General features: G+C 47.7%; 2 protein-coding genes across 7 annotated transcripts in view; both read left to right on the forward strand.

The window, feature by feature from the left end:
- IGDCC4 (immunoglobulin superfamily DCC subclass member 4) overlaps window positions 1-21,330 on the forward strand; it is an 88,463-nt gene extending 67,133 nt beyond the window's left edge. For 4 of the 5 annotated variants that reach the window (XM_068203542.1, XM_068203543.1, XM_068203544.1 and 1 more), the window contains exons 12-20: window positions 3,946-4,053; window positions 4,340-4,523; window positions 5,158-5,285; window positions 5,492-5,662; window positions 6,168-6,305; window positions 6,794-6,899; window positions 7,833-8,067; window positions 14,957-15,121; window positions 16,683-21,330. In XM_068203542.1, coding sequence (XP_068059643.1) covers window positions 3,946-4,053; window positions 4,340-4,523; window positions 5,158-5,285; window positions 5,492-5,662; window positions 6,168-6,305; window positions 6,794-6,899; window positions 7,833-8,067; window positions 14,957-15,121; window positions 16,683-17,210 — 1,763 coding nt within the window. In that variant the 3' untranslated portion in view covers window positions 17,211-21,330. Of the gene's footprint in view, window positions 1-3,945; window positions 4,054-4,339; window positions 4,524-5,157; window positions 5,286-5,491; window positions 5,663-6,167; window positions 6,306-6,793; window positions 6,900-7,832; window positions 8,068-13,562; window positions 13,747-14,956; window positions 15,122-16,682 lie in introns of those variants that run through there. The other variant, XR_011003604.1, reaches the window with a different exon arrangement.
- Window positions 21,331-21,693: 363 nt separating this feature from the next.
- Window positions 21,694-22,693, forward strand: part of IGDCC3 (immunoglobulin superfamily DCC subclass member 3) — a 99,713-nt gene continuing 98,713 nt past the window's right edge. Inside the window, exons 1-2 of one of the 2 annotated variants that reach the window (XM_068203563.1) lie at window positions 21,694-22,202; window positions 22,300-22,530. In XM_068203563.1, coding sequence (XP_068059664.1) covers window positions 22,506-22,530 — 25 coding nt within the window. In that variant the 5' untranslated portion in view covers window positions 21,694-22,202; window positions 22,300-22,505. Of the gene's footprint in view, window positions 22,531-22,693 lie in introns of both variants that reach the window. The other variant, XM_068203562.1, reaches the window with a different exon arrangement.

A 22,693-nucleotide genomic window follows, 5' to 3' on the forward strand; every position in this document is an offset into this window, starting at 1 on the left:
CACTATAAAGAGTGCCAAGATTGAAATCTCCAGTCAGGACAATTATCTCTCTTTCCCTGTCTGTTTCTAAGGAGCTCCATAATTGCATGCTGTTTGAAATCTCTCTGTATTAAAATGCAGAGATGGGATAATTCACGGCATACTAATTTTAGCCCAGTATTCTCCTCCACCTCCCACTAAAAGAAGAGTGAGTGTCCATGACTGGAGAAGATCTGAGCAGCAGTGAGACCTGCCTGCCTGGCTCACTGTGCTTGGCATTTCCCACAAGGGGTTGTGTTCCTAACATCTGATTGTACTAATGAATTGATTTACCTGTTGATACAGGATGGAGAGAGGAGTGACTCCTGGCAGATGCATCCTTGAAAGAGGCTTTCTGCTTCCTAGAGTTCTTCCATCCCCCACTTTATGCTTCACCCTGTTACTGCCCAGTGAGTGGAGACTGTAGGGTGCATGTCTGTTGTGCTGGTTCATCTTACACTTGTAGCATATATATTATGCACAGTGTAAAGGCCAGGCTGCAGCACCTGGAAGGACTGTTTGTGCCATCTCTAAGTGGAGTTCCCAGTTCTGTCACAGCCATCTTGCCATTGAGAGTGTTAACAGTGATGAGTTTCTCTGAAGAATTTAGGTCTGTAATTATTGCCCACAGGAAACCACATGTGAACATCATCACGTGCCGCTCCAACCACTGGCAAGTCAATAGATGCAGGGGCTGGGAGTGGGCTGAATTGGTTCCAAATGCTCTGGCACGATGATGCTGAGAAGGCTGCTTGTTCTTCTGTAATTACTTCCTTGAATTCGGGCATCCGTCAAGCCCTGATGGTTTCCGTATGATTTGGCGGCTGTGTATCGGCTATCGCTGTGTCAGGAGCGCAGGCTCGCGTGTCTCCCAGCCCAGGACGTTCTCTCTGCTCCCCTTGTGCTGTTGAATGATGTGCTCCTGCACACGTACAGTGAAGGAAGGGTCAGGAATGTGGCTGTGCTGAGGCAGGGAGGGGCTCTGCACATAAAACAAGGAGGGGTGGTTGGGATTTAGAAGGGTTTCGTTTTGTGGCGCAGAGCTGCCCTGTACCAGTACTTAGGGCTGCAGGTTGGAGACAGAACGGTAGCAATCTCAGGAAGGGCTGGCAGCTCTAATGTGATCTGGGCTGATGGGGAATTAGCTGGGGGGATTCCCCAGATCAGGGGTGTCTGCCTGGAAATCACAGCACTGGAAATCTCTCCTCAGAGCCCTCTATAAAAGCAAATACCCAACACTGTCTCTTGTGATTATCTTCAAGAGTCATTGAGTCCAGCTGCCTGGCTACCTCAGTGTTGACCAAAAATGAAAGCAAATTCCGCCCAAATGTCTTTTAGATACTGACACGCTTGAGGCACCGACCACTGCTCTAGGAAGCCTGTTCTGGTGTTTGAAGTGGTGTCAGGAAATCCCAGGCTGGGCACTGGGCATACCAGGCTGAGCTCAGGTGCGGTGTGTTTCGTGTCAGTGCAGACAAGGTCTAGAGTGGTCACTACATGTCCCTTGGCTCCACAGCTCCATAGTGTCACTGAAGCCAGCACTCTGCCCCTTGCCTTGATTTGCGGTTTGAAAGAGAAGACTTCTCCCATCTCATGGTAATCTCTGGAGCAAACCGTGTCTCCTTAGAATGGTATCACTAATGGCACCACGTGTCTTGTCTGAGAGTGTGTGCTGAAGTCCTGTGGGAGAGGCTGGCAGCTGGTCAAGAGCACACAGCAATTTCATCAGTCCACAAAATCAGAAGGAAGCTTTCCTGAATCACCAGGAGGGGTTTTCTCTGAGAAGTTCTTAGTGACTTCCATCAGTGTTCTAGCACTTACTCCCTGTACTGAGGTGCAACTACCAGGGCCATAACTTATGTGAAAAATAAATGGTAGGGATCTGATCCTGTCTTCCACATTCCCATGAAGGAAGATTGCATTCCTTTGGAAGTAGTTCTCTGGAAATCAGGGTGTTTTCCCACTAAAAGGAAAGTATGGCTTCTGGCACTTGGCCAATATGAACACCTCGAAATGCTGAGTGAAGCAACATATTTAGCATATTGGATATATTATGCAGCCATCCAGATTAGTGATTTAAAATGATCTGGACTAGATTATTCTGCTTATATTTAATGTATGATGGAATGCAGTGAAATACATCTGTTTTCATGCTGTCTACCAGCTTCTTGACAGTTTGATAGAGTTTTATGTCTGCCTGTTCTAAGAGCTTGAACATCTGGGCCTGTGTATAAAAATTGAAGCCAATCCTCTGAGAAATCCAAAATACCCCTATTTTCAGGATGTAAGGTGCTTGATCTTGCAGTCGAGCTCCCCTGGCGTCTTGTGTGAGCAGCTGCTGTATTGATCCTGCCCAGGAATGGAGACAGAGGACTTGTCCTTTCCTTCACTCCATTCTCCAACAGGAGCTGCCCACAGCTGTCTCACATCTGTGAGCTTTTCCTCATCGTTTTGGATCGCATTGTCCATGATGTGCTCGTGTCCCAGTGAAGCCCAGCCCAAGGCTCAGCCAGAAGGAGAGTGCGGTGCTGGCAAGAGATGGGCTGGGGGTTCTTTGTTCCACTGAGCCTGTGGTCCCAACCCTTTGGAGGTTGAGTGCTTCTTGGCCTTATCCCCCTTGTGTGGGTTTAAAACATTTTTCTGTGGCTGGAGAGTGTGGAAATGCAGATCAGGCTGTCTTGGAGGCAGACAAAACTCTGTTTGCTTTTGGGATTCTTTGGGGGAGAAAAAATGTAGCTGAACTGTTTTTATATTCCGAGCGCGAGCGTGTGTTGTGGAGCAGAGAAAGCCTTTGGTAATTGGTACCATCAGCCTTTGGGAGTGTAATCAGGGCAGTAATAATAAAACTGGCATCAATAAGAAAGGTTTCATTCTGCTTACGTTGTCTGGCAAAGAGAGCAGTGATCTGTGAGGGCAGGGAATGAAGAGGCACGTCCCAAATTAACAAACTTCATCAATGTGCTGCAGCCAAGGCAACAAAAGGCAGTGTGGACTGTTCTGGCTGAGCTCCTGAAGGGGCTGGCTGCTGCAGGGAATGTCTTCTTTGAGAATTTTTATCTCCCAAGTTGTTTCTTTGATTAAACATCTCCATTAAAAATGAAGAAGCTGATGAAGGGAAGAGGGAAGTGGTTTTTGGAGCAGGGCAGCACTGCTTGGAGACAGAACGCCCTGTCCTGCAGCTCAGTTTGAGATTCCCCACAGTGTGAGGCTCTCTGATGGGAAGAGCATGCAATGAGAACCCTCAGGTTTTTGGTGTGGGTTTTCTGTGCATTGTTGCTTTTCTGATTGCAAATTGGGAAGCTCTACTGTGAAGGCAAAATAGACACCATGCAACAAAGGCTGCCAGTGACTTAATGGGGCATTTGAGGACTTGCTGGAAGGAAGATCCTCACAGCAGTGAATAAATCAGAAAGGACTTCAGAAATGGGAGGTGCATTTTGGGGGAGGAGAGAATGTCCTCACTGCTCAGGAATAAACAGTGCAGTGCAGTCACTTTCATGGTGGAGAGAGGAGTCAGCCTATGTAGGTTTCTTCAGTAGCTTGTAAGAGAGGAAGATCTAGAGATCCTGAGTAGATTGCTAGAGGCCAGGACACTGGTCAACCTTGAGGGCTGGGGCAAGTCCATTTCCTGCTGATAAATTCTGTCAAAAGCAAGGGGAGAACCAAAAAGCAGCTGTGCTGATAACATACACCAGCTGTGAGACAGTGTTTGTGTGTGGGAAGCCTGTAAGTGGAAGGGGGACTCCCTGCTGTAATTTAGGTATTAGGTGATATTTACTTAGGTATAAGGTAACAAAAATGTATTTATTGTGTTCAAGCTACTTTCTTGGATGGTGAGAAAAGCTGGCAGGATCAAAGAAAATGTGTCTGACTAGGGAGGGTTGGTGACAAAAATAACCCAAGGCAAACCCTGACTGATTTTTCCAGCTCCTGGGAAGCTGTACGAGGTGAAGCTGGTGGCATTCAATAAGCACGAAGATGGGTACGCGGCGGTTTGGAAGGGCAAAACGGAAAAGGCACCTGCGACAGCAGTAGGTGAGGAATGCCCTTCAGTTGTTGTATCTCTTCTGCTCGGCACATGGCTTCAGAGGAAGGCTGGAGGGATCACAGAGGATGGGCTTCCAAAAGGACAACACCAAAATAGGGAGGGTCATAACATAAGGGAACTTTCTTTTATAGTCATTGCAAAATGCATTGGAGGAATTGGGATGGAGAGAAAGGAGGAAAATATCCCCCTTCTCATTAGGGTTGTTCTTCCACTGGGTGTGAGTGGCATTACTGTCATGTACACCTCCACATCTCTTTTTGTGCTGCACCATAGATCCCCCTGTGCAGAAGGGGCCTCCGCTGCCTCCAGTCCAAGTCTATGCAGAGTCCAACAGCTCAACTTCCATCTGGCTCCGCTGGAAGAAACCTGACTTCACAACAGTCAAAATTGTCAACTACACCGTGCGCTTCAGCCCCTGGGGCCTGAAAAACGCCTCTCTTGTGACGTACTACACCAGGTAAAGAGGGTTCATCTCCCATGTGTTGTTCATGTCAGGAATGAACACAGGGCAGGAGGAAGTTGCATGGAATTTCCAGAATTTAGCAAAATCCTGGGTGATCCATATGCTGGGAATATCTGCCATGGTCACAGATAATGTTCAGGACTGCTGAGATGTAGCAGTGGGACGTGTCTTGACTTGAATACTAAGGAATCATTTACTGGTCTCTGCATTTGTTTTTGCTGTGGTTGGACCTTACACACTTGTTAACAACGTGGCTGGGTGAAATTATGCATTCATGATTTGTGAGATGGTACTCATAAGTTTGGGTCTATAAATTGCTAGAGTTTAAGCAGTTTTATCATTTGGGGATGTATTTTACATCAGTATACTTGTGCCCATTTTTAGCCTCTAACCAGGCTGTTTTCCACTTTTCCCTGCAAGTACATCAGAAATGGTCCTGGAGACTGAGAACTGTTTTGTTCTGTCCCTGGGAGCTGAGTGTTCTTGCATTCACACGGCTGCAAGAGATGGAAAATCAAATACTGTAAAGAGTTAGGATAATCTCTTAGAGTGTTCCTGGTGAGGTGTCAAGGTGACGTGGGAGAACCCTCAGGTGTTCACGGCCTTGTGCCGTGTCCTCTCTCTGCAGCTCGGATGAAGACATTCTCATTAGCGGGCTGAAGCCCTACACCAGGTATGAGTTTGCTGTGCAGTCCAACGGTGTCGGCATCGATGGGCCCTTCGGCAGCGTGGTGGAGCGCTTCACCCTGCCCGACCGTGAGTGTTTGTGGGAACCAAGTCCTCATTTCTCCTGGCTTTCCTTGAGTCTCTATCAGATCCCTCCCAATGTGCTCCTGAGAGATGTGATCTCAGACCCCCTCGAAGCTCTGACAGCCTTGAGTCCATGCTGGGAGGGCCTCTGGGGATGAATGCTCTGCTCCTCTTCCTGCAGCTCAGGCTGGCTCTTTATTTGTCTCTGCCAGGGCCCTCCACTCCTCCGTCTGACCTGCGGCTGCACCCTCTCAACCCCTACGCTGTCCAGGTGCACTGGTGCCCACCTGTGGAGCCCAATGGCATCATTGTGGAGTATCTCATCCTGTACAATGCCAACAACACACAGCCAGATGACATGTGGACCTTGCTGACACGAGAAGGTGAGCCTCCTCCAGGTACTGTAATGCCCCACAGTCCTCCTGCCTCCTTTCCTCTCTCTGGAGCCTGGTCGCTCAGTCCTGCTGCCCTGATTTCTGCCTCACTTTGCATACAGATAAATATTCAAGAGCTCATCCTGGCAATTTTCTTGAAGCATATGCTGTACCTGGTCATAGCAGAGAGTCCAGGGACATGGCTACTGAGAGACATGAAATCATGTGTGTCTGGGACTGAAATAGCCATTATCATCCAGGAAATAACCTACAGATGCAGCCTGGCAGCCAGCAATTCCTAGAAAAACGCGTGCCAGCAGCATCACGAGTAGTCTGTATTTTCGGATCTGTAAGCAGGAAGTTCATTATTACTGAAGAGGTGTATGAAATGTACCAAATTGTCACAAAATCCCTCACTTCTGAGGGTCCAGAAATTCCACAACTTCTTTTCTGTAGCCTCTGAATACTCTTGAAACAGAACATTTTAAATCTCTTTTGATTTGCTTTTGGTCAGGAAACATCTTCAGCACTGAAGTGCATGGCCTGGAAAGTGATACCAGATACTTCTTCAAGATGGGAGCGAAGACAGTGGTGGGATCTGGTCCCTATTCCAACGTTAAGGATGTGCACACCCTCCGGGAGAAGCTGTCTGGTATGAATTCCTCCTTACCCCAGGGCAGGAAGGGAATTGCATGCCTGGTGACTGATTTGTCAGCAGTGACATTTCTGTTTGCAGAGCAATTGCCCGGTGTTGCTGTGTAGGACGTGAGATAGGATTCTCTGCAGGGCAGTGCAGAGGATCACAGCAGAGCCCTCAGATGTGCAGCTCCAGAACCCATCCCACAGCCAAACTTCATCTCTTCCCCATCCTGGTTCCTCTGGAAGGGCACGTGCAACCTGCATCTTGCTGTAGCATGACATTAATGAATATGCCTGGATGCCAGTTTGCTTTAAGTTGCTCTAAATTGTCACTGCCAAGGAATTTTATTGGTTTATGTGTACAGAATCAGAACCACACAACAGCTGGGTTAGAAGGGCCTTTTAAACCTGTTTGGTTGTGCTTCTCTGAACGTGAGACACTTTGTACCCTCTTCCTGCTAGCAGTTGAAATGATGTGGCTGTCATTCCTTCCCCTCCTAGATGTCCTGGATATCCACTCTGTGACAGGGATCATCGTGGGGGTGTGCCTGGGGCTGCTCTGCATTCTCTTCTGCATGTGTGCCAGCTTCCGCAACAGCAAGCACAGGTGGGTGACGCCTCAGGTAAAGGGGGTCCTCCTCCTGCTGTGGAAGGAGACAAAAACACTGTGAGCTGCATCCCCTGTTCAGCTGGCCTGCTTGGGATGTGGTGTAGGGGACAGTTAATGCACAGCTTGGATCTGTGGATGGATGAGGAGTGTATTTAGTATAATCTTTTCACCGATTTATTTTTTCAGTAGTTTCTCTTCAATTTGCATTCTTAGACTAGTAGAGGTTTTTTTCAGAGAAAGAAAAAGCCCCAAGAAAATGGAAGAACCAGTTTATTACCTGTGTGTTAATTTGGGTAGTATTTTGCTTCTGAGGTTGGACAGCTCTAAGGATGTTTGGAAATGGTTTGTTAACTTCCATCTGGGAAAATGACGAAAGGCTTTGCAGTGAGTGACAGGCTGGTTTAAGGAGGATTGGTTACAGCCCAAAGCCCTCTGCTATCCCAGGGATCTGGATCCAGCCACGGGCATTTGGAAAGACCATGAGCAGAAAACAGCTCAGTTGTTCTGAAGAGCTTTGAGCTCACAGCAGATCTCAGGGCTAGGAACAAACAGCTTCTGAAGTCCCATCCTAATGTGGCCACTAAACTTTCCTGTCCTGTTCCATCTCTAGCCTGTAAAGCAGAGGTGACAGGAGTGACACAGGTGTCCATGGACCAGGGGACCAGAGTGGGTGAGCACCTGCTTGTGCTGGGACTTGAAGTATCTCCTGCCGTTGAGGTTTGCTGGCAGAAGGACAGCTTTGCATCCCACAGCAGGATTTGTCTGAACTTTGGCATTAACCAAGGTGGTGCAGAGATACATCTGCAGTGAAAGGTGTTACAGTGGGATGTGATGATAAAGAACATCCCCAGGAGTGGCAGGGCAGGGCTTGGGCCTAGTCACTTGCACAAGGACCAGCTGAGATGTCAACTCTTGCTTGTTTTCCCTCAGGGAGGCCCTGCCGGGCCTGGATTCCCAGGCTGCTGGCAACCACACGTACTACCACCGGAGCAGGCAAGGGTTGGCCTCTCCCAGTGCCACCTTGGACTCACATGAGCTCGAGTCCCTCATGTCTCCACTACCAGAAGATGCACCCGTGCCCCTGGGGGACATCACCGAGCTGGCAGAAGTGCACAGCCTCATCCACACGAGCCTCCCTGAGGACATCTTCCATGGGAAGAGGAAGGTAAGGACCCATGCACATGGTGACTGGGCTGCCACCACCAGCAAGAGCCTTTGTTTGGCGTGTGGCTGCTGGGAAGCCAGGGTGGGATCCTGTCCTGGCTCTGCAGTGCCAGAAGTCTTGCCTGCGGGCTGGTGTTGGGCAGCCACACGTTTCCCCTCTCTGTAAAACTTGACTGGCTCAGCCTTGGCTGTTGGATATAATTTGGGATCCCTATGAATCTACCACCCATTTTTATCTCCTGGGACAGTGACCCCTCAGTCTGAGAAGCTGCTGCCAAACTTGGTGCTGCAGAAAGCTGGTATTCGTGTTGCTGTGGCATGTGGATGGTGGGAGGAAGTGTGATGTCTAGAGCAGACACGTGGCCTTCCAGGATTCTCTTTTGCTTGGACTAAAAGGAGCTGTCTCCATAAATAGTGTGTTCACTGGAATACTCTTGAGGATAAACAAGAGGTGAAATTGTGGGGGTTTTGTGAACCTTATTTTTTGTAGTAGTCTTTTCCTGCCCTGCTTGGTTTGCCTGACACTGCACTGTCTTTCGTTCCTCCCTGCCCATTTCCTCTTTCAAGCTTGCCTGAAACATTTCATTCCATTAGGGAACCTTTAATTGGCCTAATTTAGTTAATCTGTTTATGTCTCTCTTTGTAGCCCTGGGAGAGCATGTAAAGTAATTAGGAGGTTCAGTAAAACAAATGCATTGTGAGCACATGGGATTTCACGTTTGCATCAACGATGCACTCGTGTGTCACTGGAGGGAAGGTGAGTTGGGCACCTGGCTGACCATGGGCCTGCTAGAGGCAGTGCAGGTGTGATCTTTGGGAAACACAAAGTCTTCTGCTGGCTTTACTAGCCCCACGAGCTGAAGCCATGCCCGTGGCCATCCCTGCGTGCTGTGGCAGATCAGCACTCAGCTGGAGGAGAGGCTGTTTGTTTGCAGCCAAGCCACATCTCTGGATTTTGGTGGAATGTGGCTGCCTGTCTGGACCCAAGCCGAAGAGTGTGAGGTATTTCCTACAGCTCTTTCAGTTAAATAAGGAACAAATGTTTTCAGTGATGGGGACTTACCCCTGAGAACAGGTCAGGGTGGGGGAAGTTCCTTTTTTGTGAGGCCTTTCTGGGGGCAGCATATCCAGACCTCTCTTCCAGAGCAGCAATCCTGCCTGCAAGGGCTTACACCAAGATTTGAATACGTGCAGAGTGGGGCTGGAGAGGGCAGTGCCAAGGCCTGGCCGCATGAGGCTCGGCCTGAGAGCTTGGGGCCCTCAGAGTGGGCAGCGCCCAGCTGCAGAGTTACAGTCACAGACAGAGCTTTGTGGGAGATGGACTGTTCTGGCAGTAGAATTTCCATAATTGGATGGGGAACGGCCACTGAGAGATAAATTCAGTGAGGGATTTGTTTTTTTGATGGATGTGGCTAGGGAAGCAAGGGTCACTGGGAAGCAGCCACCCGGAGAGCAGCGTTGTCACCCGTGCCGACCGGGAGGGTGACCTGGCAGGTGAAGGAGATCGAGAGGTGGCCGGGAGCAACAGGCTGTTGTTGCTGGGAGCGGGCACTGGAGGGAGATGTGCTCCCACTCAGGAGACCCTGCTCCCTGCACTGCCCCATTCCTGCTGGAAGCGCCACCTGAGCACCATTGCTTCGTTCTGTACTCCGACGTGTATAATCAAGCGTGAAAAGAATATGGCCAAGAAACACCTTTATGCTGCAGTGGCCAAGAGGCCCCGTGGAGGGTGATGAGATGTTACCTGGCTGGGCAGCCAGGGAGCTGGGCAGGTCTCAGGTACCTGATGGCTAGAGTGGTGCACACATGCCTGGTGCCTACAGTGGATGTAAACCAAGTCAGGAGCAGCTGTGAGTGTGTGCATCTCCCTGCTTGTACACAAAATGCCTTTAGTCGAGGCTGTGGAGTGGGTGTGGGTGTCCAGTGTGCTGCAAATAGCTTCCCCCAGCATCCATTAAAGCTGGAAACCCCCAGGGACCCTGCCTGGAACAGAGTGTTGTGGGAGCTTTGCACCCTGCAGTGACCAGCTGCTTTTGTTGCCTTCTCTTTTCTTCTCTCATGCTGTGTGAAGTTGGGGCTGTGAAAATCCATGGCAAGGAATGCAAGAGAGGCACAGGAAAGAGAAAATCATTGTGGAAGGAAATTCCTGTCCAGCCTGGCAAGGGGAAGCTCCCCAGGGTGTTCTAGGTTGGACACTATGACTTGCAGTCCTATTCACTGAAGAGAGGGAGTGAGAAATGCCTCAAGAATCCCTTTTGTTTAGCAGTATATCATGTCACCACAGAGCTGGGGATGTTGGCTGGGGCAGACCCTTGGGCTGAGGCTGCTGGCACTGCAGGGCAAGTTTGTGTAGCTGTGACCTCCAGTTGCCTGCTTGTCCCTCTGTCCTCAGGTTACGCTCCTGAATCCTGGTTTGTGTTGGCTGGTTGGCACTCGCATTGGCTGCTCTGTGCCTGCAGGCTGTTCCCATGCTGACTCATTACTTACCATTCCATGGATTATTCTTTATTGTTATTCTTGTGGCAGCCTGCGGTTCCAGTGGAGATTGGATGCTCCATGTTTGATAGACACAAAGAAGGGACTGTGCCCATGCCATATGGAGTCAGAAACAAGTGAGTGACATTTTACAGGTGTGGGGACTGGAGAACAGACTGAGGGCAGGAAGTCTTTGAGAACTTGGAGATTTGAACTCATTCCTGCAAAGAATTGTGGGGAAGAGTTGTGAGATGTCCCCTTGGTCATTTTCAGGTTAAGATCATTAGTTCCTTCAAATTTAGGACTGTGATTCTTCTTGAGCTGTTACACATAGTGCTGGAGGTGCAGGATGGTGGAAGTGGAAGGTGGGAGAGTTACAAAGGAACCTCCTGGACCCCTTGTCCCTGCCTTCAGGACAGCAGGGTAATAGTGCAGTCAAGGTGTCATCGTGTGACCCCTCTGCATGCTCACAGCTCCATTAGGCAGGAGTACAATTGGCCATTCAGTGGTTCTTTTTCTTTCCTTTATGTGTTTCCAGTGGTCACACACAAGGATTTCTAAATACACTGACAAGCGATTTTCCTCTGTTACTCTCTTCCCTTGCTAGCAGCCCCCAGACTGATGCCCTCAGTAGCCCTGTTATAAATGACACGGTCGTGCACGGGCTGTGGTGATGCAGCTCTGTCTCCTCTGACAGATGGACTGAGGATGATAAAATGGCTCTGCTCCAGACATCTCTGTCACTGCTGCTTGTGGGCCAAGCAATTTAAAGGGTGGAGGAGAATGTTAAAAAGCATCTGCTTTCCATGGAAGACTTCAGCTTTTCATTGAATGAAGCCAAACCCAAGCATTTTGGTTTGGAAATGTTTGCTGTTGTTGTTCTTGTGAGCTGGAGTCTTCCTTGCTTGCTGCCCTTCTCCTTCCCTGTGGGCCTCCTTCCCACAGGACTGCGCTTCCCACGAAGCATCCCCGAGTCTCGGAGAGCAGAAGCTGTAACACATCAGGGAGCTTGGATCTCCCCGGGTTGTTTGTCATTTTCATGTTGAAACTTTTCTGTGTGGAAAAGAAGTCCCAGTGTTTTCTGAGAAGCTTCAGATGAGAGCTGTGCTCCTGGTGGCAGCAAGCAGAGACTCCTTTATCTGCTGGCAGAGGTCTGTGTTGTGTTGCATCCCAGATGCAGGCAGGGATGTCGCTGTGTTTGCGTGACATGGAGCTTTCCCACTCCCCCCCGCTGCTGTTCAGCAATGAATCCTTTCTCTCTGCTGCACCACTCTCAAAAGCTGGGCACATGGAAACATCCCCAGCCTTGTTTTGCACAGGACTTCAAGCTACTTTAAATAACCATCCTGAAAAAACAGGGCAGGTTTCAAGTTGAACTTTTGCTATGTGTTCATTCTCAGCTCATATATTTGCATGAAATCACGACTTGTCACTGAGAAGGTAACACGATCCAGGCACGTTTTTACCAGTTGGAGTTTCTATAAAAAGGCTAAAATGAAAAGGCTTGTTTGCTTTGATAAGGATTTAGCTCTAATGGAAATGTCTTTTATTGGAAGATGTATTTATTAGTTTTCATTCTTGTGTTTGCAGTGAACTGACAAAGAGATTCTTCCCTCTTTATATTAGTATTAGACTGACACTCCTTGCTCCTTGCCTTCATTACTGTGTTGTAAAAACCAAGACAATATTTCCTTCCTTGAGCCACCCACTAGCTCCCCTTGAGTAAAAATAAATAGTATCATTTATTACACCAAAAAATGCTGCTTAGAAAAGCAGTGAAGCTTTCAGGCACACAAGATTTCTTCAGGTCTGTGATGAAAACAGACCTAGAGTTAATTGCTGCTGCCCAACCTTAGAGGCTAAGCCCCAAGAGGGATTTGTCTTTTGCTTTTTTTTTTTCCCCCCCTCTCAAACATAATGTGCTCGAACAACATGTGGGACACAGGCCATGTTGTGTGGCTGATGGTTTTTTCTGTTTGTTGAAAGTTGCAAACTGGTACAAAACAAGTTTGTTCTTCATTGCAGCCAATTTCAGCCAGAGCTGAACAGGCTGTTCCCAGAGTCATCAAAACCTATGTAAACGTGGCAGATTGACATTTCCGCTAACAGATGGTCCATGGGGGATTGCAGTAGAGCTGCCTGTTTCTTTCCACGTTTCTTGGTATTCACAAGATGCCTGCAAGAAGGTTTTCGAGTTTGCTCTGTGTGTGTGTCTGCGTATGATGCTCAGATCTCTCTGATGGCAAATATGCATGCAGGCATCTCTAACAGGACACACATTTGGTGCATGTGTGCAGATTTGTGTAGGTTCAGCGCTGAAATTTCCAGGCACTATTTGCTCAGTAACGTATGTTCCTTGGAAGAGGCACAGAAGCCATCAGTCAGGGATGTAGCTGCAGAAAGCCTTTCAGATGGCAGCAGAAGCAAATTGAACACGCTCCTTGAGCACTCGCATGTGGAGATATTCCTTATTGTGAGCTCTCTGTGATCGCTTGGTTGATTTCTCGCTATTAAAGCGTAGTTTAATGATTGTCCACTTAGAAACAGAGCAATTAGGGAAGGCTTTTGGCTCAGAATATATTGTTGAGGATTGCAGAGAGAGAAATGGAAAAGACACTGCCTCAAGCATCCACATCTAAATTAGCAAATGTTTGATAGCCACAGTGCTGAGCTTGGACATCACTGTTCTGCAGGGTGTTGGCATATCAATGAGGCCTTTCACTATTTGTTTGCTAAAAATTTGCTCCCGAGGCAGCAGCAAAGCTCTTGTGACTTGGGGGTGGTGCTGGGATGTAGCATGGCTCTGCCTCCCACAAGGTGTTGAGCCATTTGGGTGCCTGAGTGAAGGTGGACAGAGCTTGGGAGCAGCTCTGGCTGCCCTTCAGCACATACACGAGCGCTTCAGTGTCCTTCTGCCAGCCCTGGCAGCATGAGGTAGCATTTGCTTCTTGCTAAATAGCTGACTTAGGAATGCCTGGCTCACATACAACATCTGGTGGTGTATTTCTACCTAATTTTCAGCCAGATGGGCTGAGGCACAAGGAGGTCAAATGACTCACCCAAGGTCAGGCTGATGTCAGAAATCTCCTCGCTGTCTCAGCTGGACTCGCGCTACGTTGGCGGTGGTTGGAATAGATTTGGCCTAAGGAGCAGCCACATATGCAGAGCAGGAACCTCGGCTTCTGCTGGCAGTGAGCAATAAAGGGTCAGTGGGTTTGAATAGATGTGCAGGGCATCTTCACCCTACACAGCCATCATGCTCACATCACCAGTATTCTGTGTGCGTGTGTGAAGTCGCTGTTGTCAGGTCAGGATTTTCTCCTCCTCTTCTCTGCATCAGCCTCTCTTGTACCCACACAATAATGTAGCATCTGTGGAACAAGGCCAGAGATAATGGGCCTGTGTGGTCCTTAAATATGAGTTGTGTGTTTACATGTATGTGTATGTGGGTACTAGCAAGTACTCAGCTCAGGTACATGCAGGACAGCCCAATAAAAATCAAAACCTGGAAAGAAAATACTTTTCTGCCTGTGAACTAATAGTCTGAGCTGTTAAATAACTTCAGCTCTTAAAGACACACATTTCCCATACACAGAGGTGTGCATTCAACAGTTTATTGCAAGGGGAAGCTGAAAGAACCCAGAACAAATTGCATTCAGCCCATATAATTTAATTAGATCTACAAACAAGGTAACACTGGTTGCCCAGGGGATTTAAAGCTGAGCAAAGAATTGCTTGGTGGTCTGTTGTAAAAAAAAAAAAATTAAAAAATTAAAGCCCCCAATTTTGTGCCTCTGTGTTGATGAGGAATGGCAGAGTGTTTTCCCAAGTCCTGGCTTGGAGCAGGAGCTCTTGTCTGTGCTGCAGAGCGAGCGGTTTAGCAGAATGTCCAGCTCTCACTGGAGCACACGGGGCACTGCCCAAGGGTGAGGGTCCTTCTCCGTGCTGTGGAGCGTGGCTTCTGCCAAAGCAGAGACTGTGGTCACTCAGCTCCAGATTTCCCTGTCCCTTCCCAGCTCTGTGGTATTTTTCAGTAGGCTTGTTCTGCTCTGGGCTGTTGCAGCTTTGCAGGGAGTTGATTTTAGTGGACCTCTAAATGATGTCTGTGCCATGATTTACCCACTGGCCTCACAATTTCAGAATCAGTGGAAAGCCCCTTACGCAACCAGTTGTGAACCATCTGGCATCTTTTATCCCTGTGCTCTGCATCAGCCCATGAAACAGCAATAAAGCCAGTTCTAAGGCAGGGACCGTGTGAGTCCATTGCAGAGCATTTTTATTTTGATGCTATCAGAAGTGTCCTCCACATTATGATATTTTCACAACCTGCAATTTCCTTTTTCAATCTGCTTCTCATTTCATGTGTATGAGGATAAGAATCCATGTATGTGATAACTGCATCTTTTCTCCTGCAGTCTTCATGGAATAAATCAACCAACCAGGCCTGGACAAACAGCATCACCAGATATGGGGACACCATCACCAAAGAGCCTCTCTCTGCTGTCAATGGGTCACTGAAGCTCCCCTCCAGTGCGGGGCAGAAGCTTCTCTTACAAGCCCTGGTTTATGATGCTGTGATGGTGGGTATCTGCTGCTTTGTTGACTTGTGCGTTCTGATGTGGGTTTTCCATTTATGTTCTCCATCTTCCTTTCTCCTTTTTGCAGCCCCTTTCTGTGGGCTTGTTGGTCTGGTGATGGCCAGGTGGGTCAGAAGCTTGGTTGTCAGCAGGGTTGTGGCAGTTCTGGTTCCTGAGGACCTGGTGCCAGGCACCAGCAGTCTGCTTGGGGTCTTTGCTGTGGCTGTGCAGCAATCAGCCCGAGTGAGTTAGGAGCTGCAGTGCTCAGCACAGTCATTAAGATCTACAGCGTGCTTGCCTGACAGAGGGATTGTATTTTTGGCTGTAAAAGGGGTCAAAGATTGATTTATACTCCCTTCTCCAGATAGGGCAGAGCAATTCTCACTGCACTCGTGTTCTGGGAGGAAATCCTATTTCTGATATTGCATCACTGGAATAAATATGCACTCCTGTGTTTAGGAGAGTGTACATCTGTGTAACTGCCTTAGCAAAGCAAGCTGACACCTGCTCAGACTGACTGTACCAGATTTCTTTGGTTATTCTTTGAAAAAGTTCATTCCCCTTCCCCAGAAAATACTTCTAAGTAACCTACCTATGTTTCCTTCCTAGTGGTGTGAAAATCCATTATACACAGGATGTAATTAACATTGTGGATAGAGTTAAGACAATGTTTTACAGCCCAATTACAGGGCAGCATTTACAGCACAGCTTACCCATCAGAGTTTGTCAACAAAAGAGAAAAGTGTTAAAATATGTAAATGATGCTCAAAGTTGGCTTCAACAGAAAGCGCAAATTACACGTGGGATATCACTTCCATACTCTGAATTGTCTTCTTGCTGCTACATCACACTCAGCCCAGAATCTGAGTGTTGATTGCCTAGAGATCTCTTTGTGAGCTTCTACAATAATTTGTCTGGTAAATTATTGAGTGATAATCTCGCAAAATTACCTGCTTGTCAGCCAGATTTGTGGAGATCTGTAGCCTGAACTCCACTTAAGCACTGCGGAGCAGAACTTACTGTTTTCTTTCTGAATTAAAGTGCTTGAATTTACACAGACTTTTGCAGGTTGTGACCAGGGCTTTAACAAACACACACTTTGTGATATGTAGCCAAAATTAAATGAGGAAAGTGAAGGGAGCCCCTTTATCCATCTCAGAAGCCAGTTTCCTACAGTGCTGCCCACTCAGCCTCTAACAATCTGGCCCTTAACATGGAAGCACACTGGTGAGATTTGAAAATTGTGGTCTTTGACAGAGGCTTGGAGGAATGGTTGCTCCAGCCTGCCAAGAAACTGTGAGCAAGTCACTTCGCTCCCCTGGGACTCGCTTTCTCAAACGTAAAATAGAAATAATAATCCTGAGGTGATTTGAGTTGCTTCTTAAGACCTAAGCCCTGAGAAACATATCGAGATAATGCTTAATAGAGGCATATGTACATCCCATTGCACTCAATGGGATTAAAAATAAATAAATGTTATTGCTTGGTTTGGTCACAGCCTCAGTTATCTGAATTTCACTTTACCTTTTTTTTTCTTTTTAATTTCTCCCCTGTTTGATAACAGAATGAAGCAAAGAAAAGCCACCTGCCAGCCAGCCTCCACCAAGTAGAAGCAGAAGTCATCGTCCATTCTGACTTTTCAGCCTCTGACAGAGATTACGACTCCCAGCTGCACACCCTGGAGAGCGAAGAGACAGAAATTGAGGACCGGGAGCTGGAAGAGCTCCCCTCAGCAGAGCTGGCTCTTCCCAGTTCCCAGCAGGACACGGGCCAAGTGTCGGTGGACTGCGTGGACAATCTGGAGGCTCAGGCCCAGGCTGAGCTGCTCTGTACCGACACAAAGACTGACAAACTAGAGGCTGTTTGCATCCATGGGCTCACCAATGGCTTCCACAGGCATGGAGAAAGTCTGGATTCGGAGGAGAGCGGAGATTCGGATTCCATCCAGGAAGGCAGGGGTGATGTGCAGCCAGTCAAGTGCCAGTTGCTTTCCACAGCACCTGAGGAGCCCCTGCTCTGTAGTAACTCTGGTTTAACCAGTCCATCCTCAGCATCTGAGAACGTGGCACATGTCCACAATCACAAAGAATGAACTGATCTGATTTTGATCACAGCAGAGCTGAAGCACGAGGAGAGCCTGTCCCTATGAGGTGCTGCCTGCCCTCAGCTGGCTGAGCCCAGCAGGAGCTGGGCAGGTGCAGCATCTCACCAGAGCAGGGCTTGGACCCGTCAGCTCTACAGAGGCCTTCGGGAAGCCAGGTGGGTTGGAAAGGGCCCATCTTCCTCCCGCTGAAGCCGATGAGGAACTGGTGTTGGTGGGAGCAGGACTGAGCCATGTGCCGAAGTCTGCCGCGGAGCCACGATGGAACAGAGCCTTCTGCGCTAGGCTGGGGCTGTCACTTCACCACGGCCCTCGAGGCGACTGGCAGGACATCCTTTAACACTGGGAGGTGGCAGAGGGCACCGAGGGATCCTTCTCAACTGCCTCTTCCCTGAGGAGTGCCCGGGCACTACGGACTGCCTGGCAGCGTTGGGATGAATTCTGGCACAGGAGTCCCAGGAGCGGGTGGAAGGCCCAGAATCAAAGGCAGTGAGCTGTAAGCACCAGCCTTTTCTGCCCTCCCGTGGCTGGAAGGATTTCCAGGCTCTCTGTGTGCGCTACTGCAGTAACTACTGCTGGCAGGCTGATGTAGTGGCCTTTTATTACACACTCTACGAGTGCCTCTAACAACTTGTACTATATAGAACCTTCTGCAGCGTCTGGGTCTTTTCACCAGCCTGGGCTTTGTTTTATGTAGGTTCTTGTACCTAATATTTTAGGTACACATCTGTCCTTTTAATGTACAACATGTATTTTTATTTCCTTGGAACATCTTTATATTATTTAATTTTATAAAGTGGAATAGTGTGTGGTATAGAGTAGCATTTTTACTACTTCTCTCTTTCTTTATTTTTCCTTCCTAACAACACAGCTACCTCATGTCTGTTGGAGAAAAAAAAAAAAAGCAGTAGATCTACTCATTTGTTATAGTCCATTATAGGTTTTAACTTATTCTTATACTGCCTTTTTCTAAAGAATATGTTTGCACTGGTTGTTGACTCTTCTTTAACACATAGTGCTGCAGATCTGATGTCTGTCTCGCTTTGTTTCTTGACACCTTCCCTACAGCCAGAGAGTTGGGTTGTGTTTCTCTGTAGGACTGTGTTTTGCAGCAGCTGCCAAAGGAGACTGCTTTAGCTGGCAGGATGTCAATCCATCTTTCCTCAACAAGCTTATACTAACAAACAGAAAGAAGAACCAGCAATTGCAAAAGTAACTTGTGATACTGGGGCATGTATTTCTTTTTTATTGGGTGCCTGTGTGGAGACATCTCAGATGGTTTTGATTTACAGAGAGCAGCACTCAGCCTTCTGTAAGCAGTGGACTTGCTGAAAGCCTTGGATGAACAAGTGAAAATTTCCAGTCACTTCTGATAGTCCTGGCCAAAGTGCTTTTGGGTGGGTTTTTTTTTTTTTGAAAAGCAGAGCGACACCAGAGCCTTAAAATTAAATCTTTGGTCTCATACCAGTCAGTCTGGCTTGAAAATCATCCGGTGACTCTTCCTGCTGATGCTGTATGCTTACTGCTGACATGTCTCTCAGCTTGGCCCTGCTGAGGGTGGACTTTTCTCTACTTTTTTTTAGCTGGTCTCTGTCCTGCTCCAGGCTTGCAGGGTTTGACTGCAAATGCTACAAGATTGGACCAGCTGCTTGGAGTTAACAACGATCAGTAATTCTGTTCATGGTGTTTGATGAATGTTCTGCCTTCCTGGAGGATTCAGACGTCTCACCATTTGTTTAAAAAGTGAAGGAAAAGATACCCACCTTCCTCTTTTCTTACTGAAATTCTCCCCAGGGTATATGGGGAAACTGTGTGCCAACTTGAGATCCTGTAAAAGACTTTAGATTTTGTTTTTCCTGGTGACGACTGGGTGGAGGTACCACTGCTTGCAGCATGGCAAACTTCACTTCACCAGCACCCTGCAACCCTTTTACCTCCAGCTTTTCAGCAAATGAGAACCTCCAAGCCTCCATGTACTCTGATGGGAAGGATATTGGAGCTTCCACTTCTCCCCAGCTGGCAGCATCTCCTCTAAGTATGACACACTGTTCTGGTAACCAGTGTATTTCCAGTCATTGTGATTGCTCTGTTTCTCCAGCGTGGTGTCTTGAGGAGTCTCAGAAATGCTGTTCCATGCTCTGACTAGCCATGACTCTGGAATGCTGTGGCACAGAGACTGGAAATCAGTGCCAGTGAGCAGGCGAGGGCAGGAGTTTGTGTGTGTGCTGCTGGAGCGAGGAAAAGGCAAGGAAACATAGCTGGGCAGAGGAAGTGTGTAAATAACCTCCAGAACCCACTGGCACAAGACTTTGAAACTCTTGACTTAGCAGGGTTACAGATAAGCAGTGAAGTGTTATTGCAGGCAATAAGGGCAATTCACAGTTCTCTGGGAGCGGATGCAGTCGCAGAGGTACAAACCCTCCAGCTGGGCAAGGCCAGGCGCTCTCTGCGGAGCGTGGGGGGACATTGTGCAGGTGGCCCTCAGACCCCAGTTCCATTAAGAGTCCTTGCCCTTCCTCAGTGACAGAACAGGCCCTGCACAAGCCACATTGCCATTGCCACTTTCCATCCAGGGGGATAGAAGGGGACAGAGGCTGATGCAGGAGTGTGCCACAGTTTTGGGGGCGCTCCCTTGTACATGCACCCCCTGCTTTGCCTGTACAGCCTTCAGCAGTCCTACGGCCCTGAGCTGCCTGAAGGCTGTCACTGCAGCCCACACAAGCAGGAACAGTGGGGCACCATTCCCCTGGTTCACTTTGGGCCGACCACCAAACCACCACAATAGTTCCAGGCTCAGAGAGCTTTGGGGAGATGCAGCAGGCCACAAACAATTTTGTTTACGCATCCCCAAAACACTCCTGTCACCTTATGCTGAGGCTTGTTCTGATCTCATTACACTTCACCAAACTGTACTAGGGTATGAAGCTGGCAGTGTTTGGCTGTCCAGGAACCGTGGTGGCCATGGGCTGGTAGGCCAGACCTGAGTTGCAGAAAGGCAGACAGTTCCCTTGGAGCCAGGAGGTCCCCACTGACCAGCAGCACCGCAGCTGTCCCTGGATGAACACACATCCACGCAGAGTGCTGGGTGTCCTTGTCCAACTCGGCTGTGCTCCAGCTCCCCCCTGCCCTGAATGTGCGAGGCACCTTTCAGTCTCAGCTGGAACTGAATCCAAGACACATAATACACATTTGATGTGTAAAGCTGAAACAACCAGTGCATATATTTTTTTATCATGAAATAAGGAGCTTTCTTGCAGATTTCTCACAGGCACACAAACTGTTGATACCTTTAATTACCCATCATTCTTAATAATCTGTTCCTACACACCAGGCTCCTTTCTCCATTTTCTTCCTTTCAGTAACACTAAAGATTTTTGCTGTTCAACTTTTTTTGCTGGTGTATATTGTTTTACATTGTTAAAATGTCAGGTTTGTCTCACTGGCATAATTTTCTAGTATTAATGTTACTGTTTGGCTACACAACTGTATATTCCCCATGCTGCTGTGAGAGTCCCAGTTCTCATCCTTTTATTTCTTTTCATTTCTTGTTACATGAAACATGCAACTCAGATAAAAACCTCTATCAGCTTTTTTGTTGACTTGATTTCTTACTTAACAGGCAGCAAAGTTCTGGTTTAAATAGTTCAAATGAGGTAACTTTAATTTAGAGTTTGTGAATTTTTTTACATTACTAGCTAACAATCAGCCCTTGAAATATTGCTGTGTAAAAAAACCATTTTACTAGAACACTGTATATGGTTTTGATCTCATTAGTAATAGGTGTTTTGAAGGAATCATTATGTCTTTTCTAATCAATACTTTTGTTAGGAAAGAAGGGTTTAACCAGCAGAAATCTACCATCTACTTCTGTTACTGTATTCCCTTGCTTGTATTTTCAAGTTAAATTTCATTTTCTGCACAGTGCATAAAGATGTGTAACCAGAACTTGATCTTGTTTGAAGGTTGTGTCTGTGTTTGGTTCCATACTGTACTTTATTATAACTTTCTTTCTTCAGAGACTGTTCTTACTCCCCAAATACTCTTTAGTGTTAAAGTGTAAGACATTGTCCTTATATTCCTTAACTAATGGGTTATTAATAAAATGGTTTTTTTTAAAAGAGTGGAATTTGTCTCATAGTTAAGTCTGTTCCAGCTGTGTGAGGCTGTACCTTGCTGGCAGAAGCAGTGGTGGGAGCAGAATGCAGGTTTCACGCTCACACCACTTCTGTACCAGAGCTCATCACCGTGAAGGTTGGGATTGTGAGATGATAGTGGGTACCTGGTTCCTTAGGGATTCTTCTGGAATTTCAGACGTGAGCAGAGTTTGGATTCATTGGGCATTTCTGGAATCTTGCTTCTTTCTCAATTTTGAACTGATTCCTGTAGGAGAAAATATTTGTCCAGTTTCATGCTTCATCTTGCTGGGGAATTTTAATGGTAGAAATAAGCAGAGGTGTCTAGCAGATGAGTGGTGAGAGTTCTCTTGGATGGCACACTGGGCTGAGCACTTGGTGGCTTGTGTCTGGCAGGATTGGTGAAAGGATACCTGCCAGTGCCCAAGGACACACTATTACCCTCCCGTGCATCTCCCTTCTTCCTGGGATGCATTCCCTACTTCAGTACATAGTTTCCATTATTACTTTATGCTGCTACGACTACAGAGCCATAAAATCTCATTTTATCTGCATTACGGAGGTAATAAATCTGCACTTAGCACAGTGTTCTCTGATAGTGGTTAAAGGGAACTCTGTCAGACTGTGTAACTCTGATGAGTCTGTCTCCTAATGATAGGTAACCCCACAAACGAGCAAGGAAGGACCTTGGAGGGGGTGATGGGTGACTGCAAATCCCTCTTCCAGCTCCCAGTTGACAGCGTAGGATGCTGATTGGAGGCTGCTGAGAGGAGGCACGGTGGGATGGAGTGGATGACAGAGATGGACGGACACGGCAGTTACAGGAGAGAAGTGAAGAGCAAAGCATCAGGTTGCGTTTCTCTTCCCAGCCTTTGTCACCCTGACGCACTGTGTAAGGATGCAGCTGGAAATACCCTACGGCGGGCTTGGGTTTCTCGTGGTCTCAGGTAATTCAGGGAGTTACAATTGCCAGTGCAGTGCATGGCCCAGCTCAGCCCTCTGGAACAAGGCACAGCATGAGACAATGGGCTCTGTCATGCAGTGAGGTGGCCAGGTTTGCTTCACAGATTCTCAACAGACACAGAGAAAACAGTTTCTGCTGGGGAAAACAGCTTCCAGGAGCAGTTCCTGGGGTTGTCCCACCACTGCTGGCATGGCTCTGGGCTCAGTGCCTCAAGGTGGGTGCCACAATTTTAGCTCCTACTTCCCAGTGCTCACTGACCATGAAGCAGATGCTGAAACCCCGCATGTACGTACATAAGGGAAAAGCTCCCGGGCTGTTAGCAGGCAGGGTAACCACAATTACACATAGAATAATAAATGGAGTGAATTCAGACAAGT

The sequence above is a fragment of the Anomalospiza imberbis genome, chromosome 13, assembly GCF_031753505.1.
Source record: "Anomalospiza imberbis isolate Cuckoo-Finch-1a 21T00152 chromosome 13, ASM3175350v1, whole genome shotgun sequence".
Lineage (NCBI taxonomy): Eukaryota > Metazoa > Chordata > Aves > Passeriformes > Viduidae > Anomalospiza > Anomalospiza imberbis.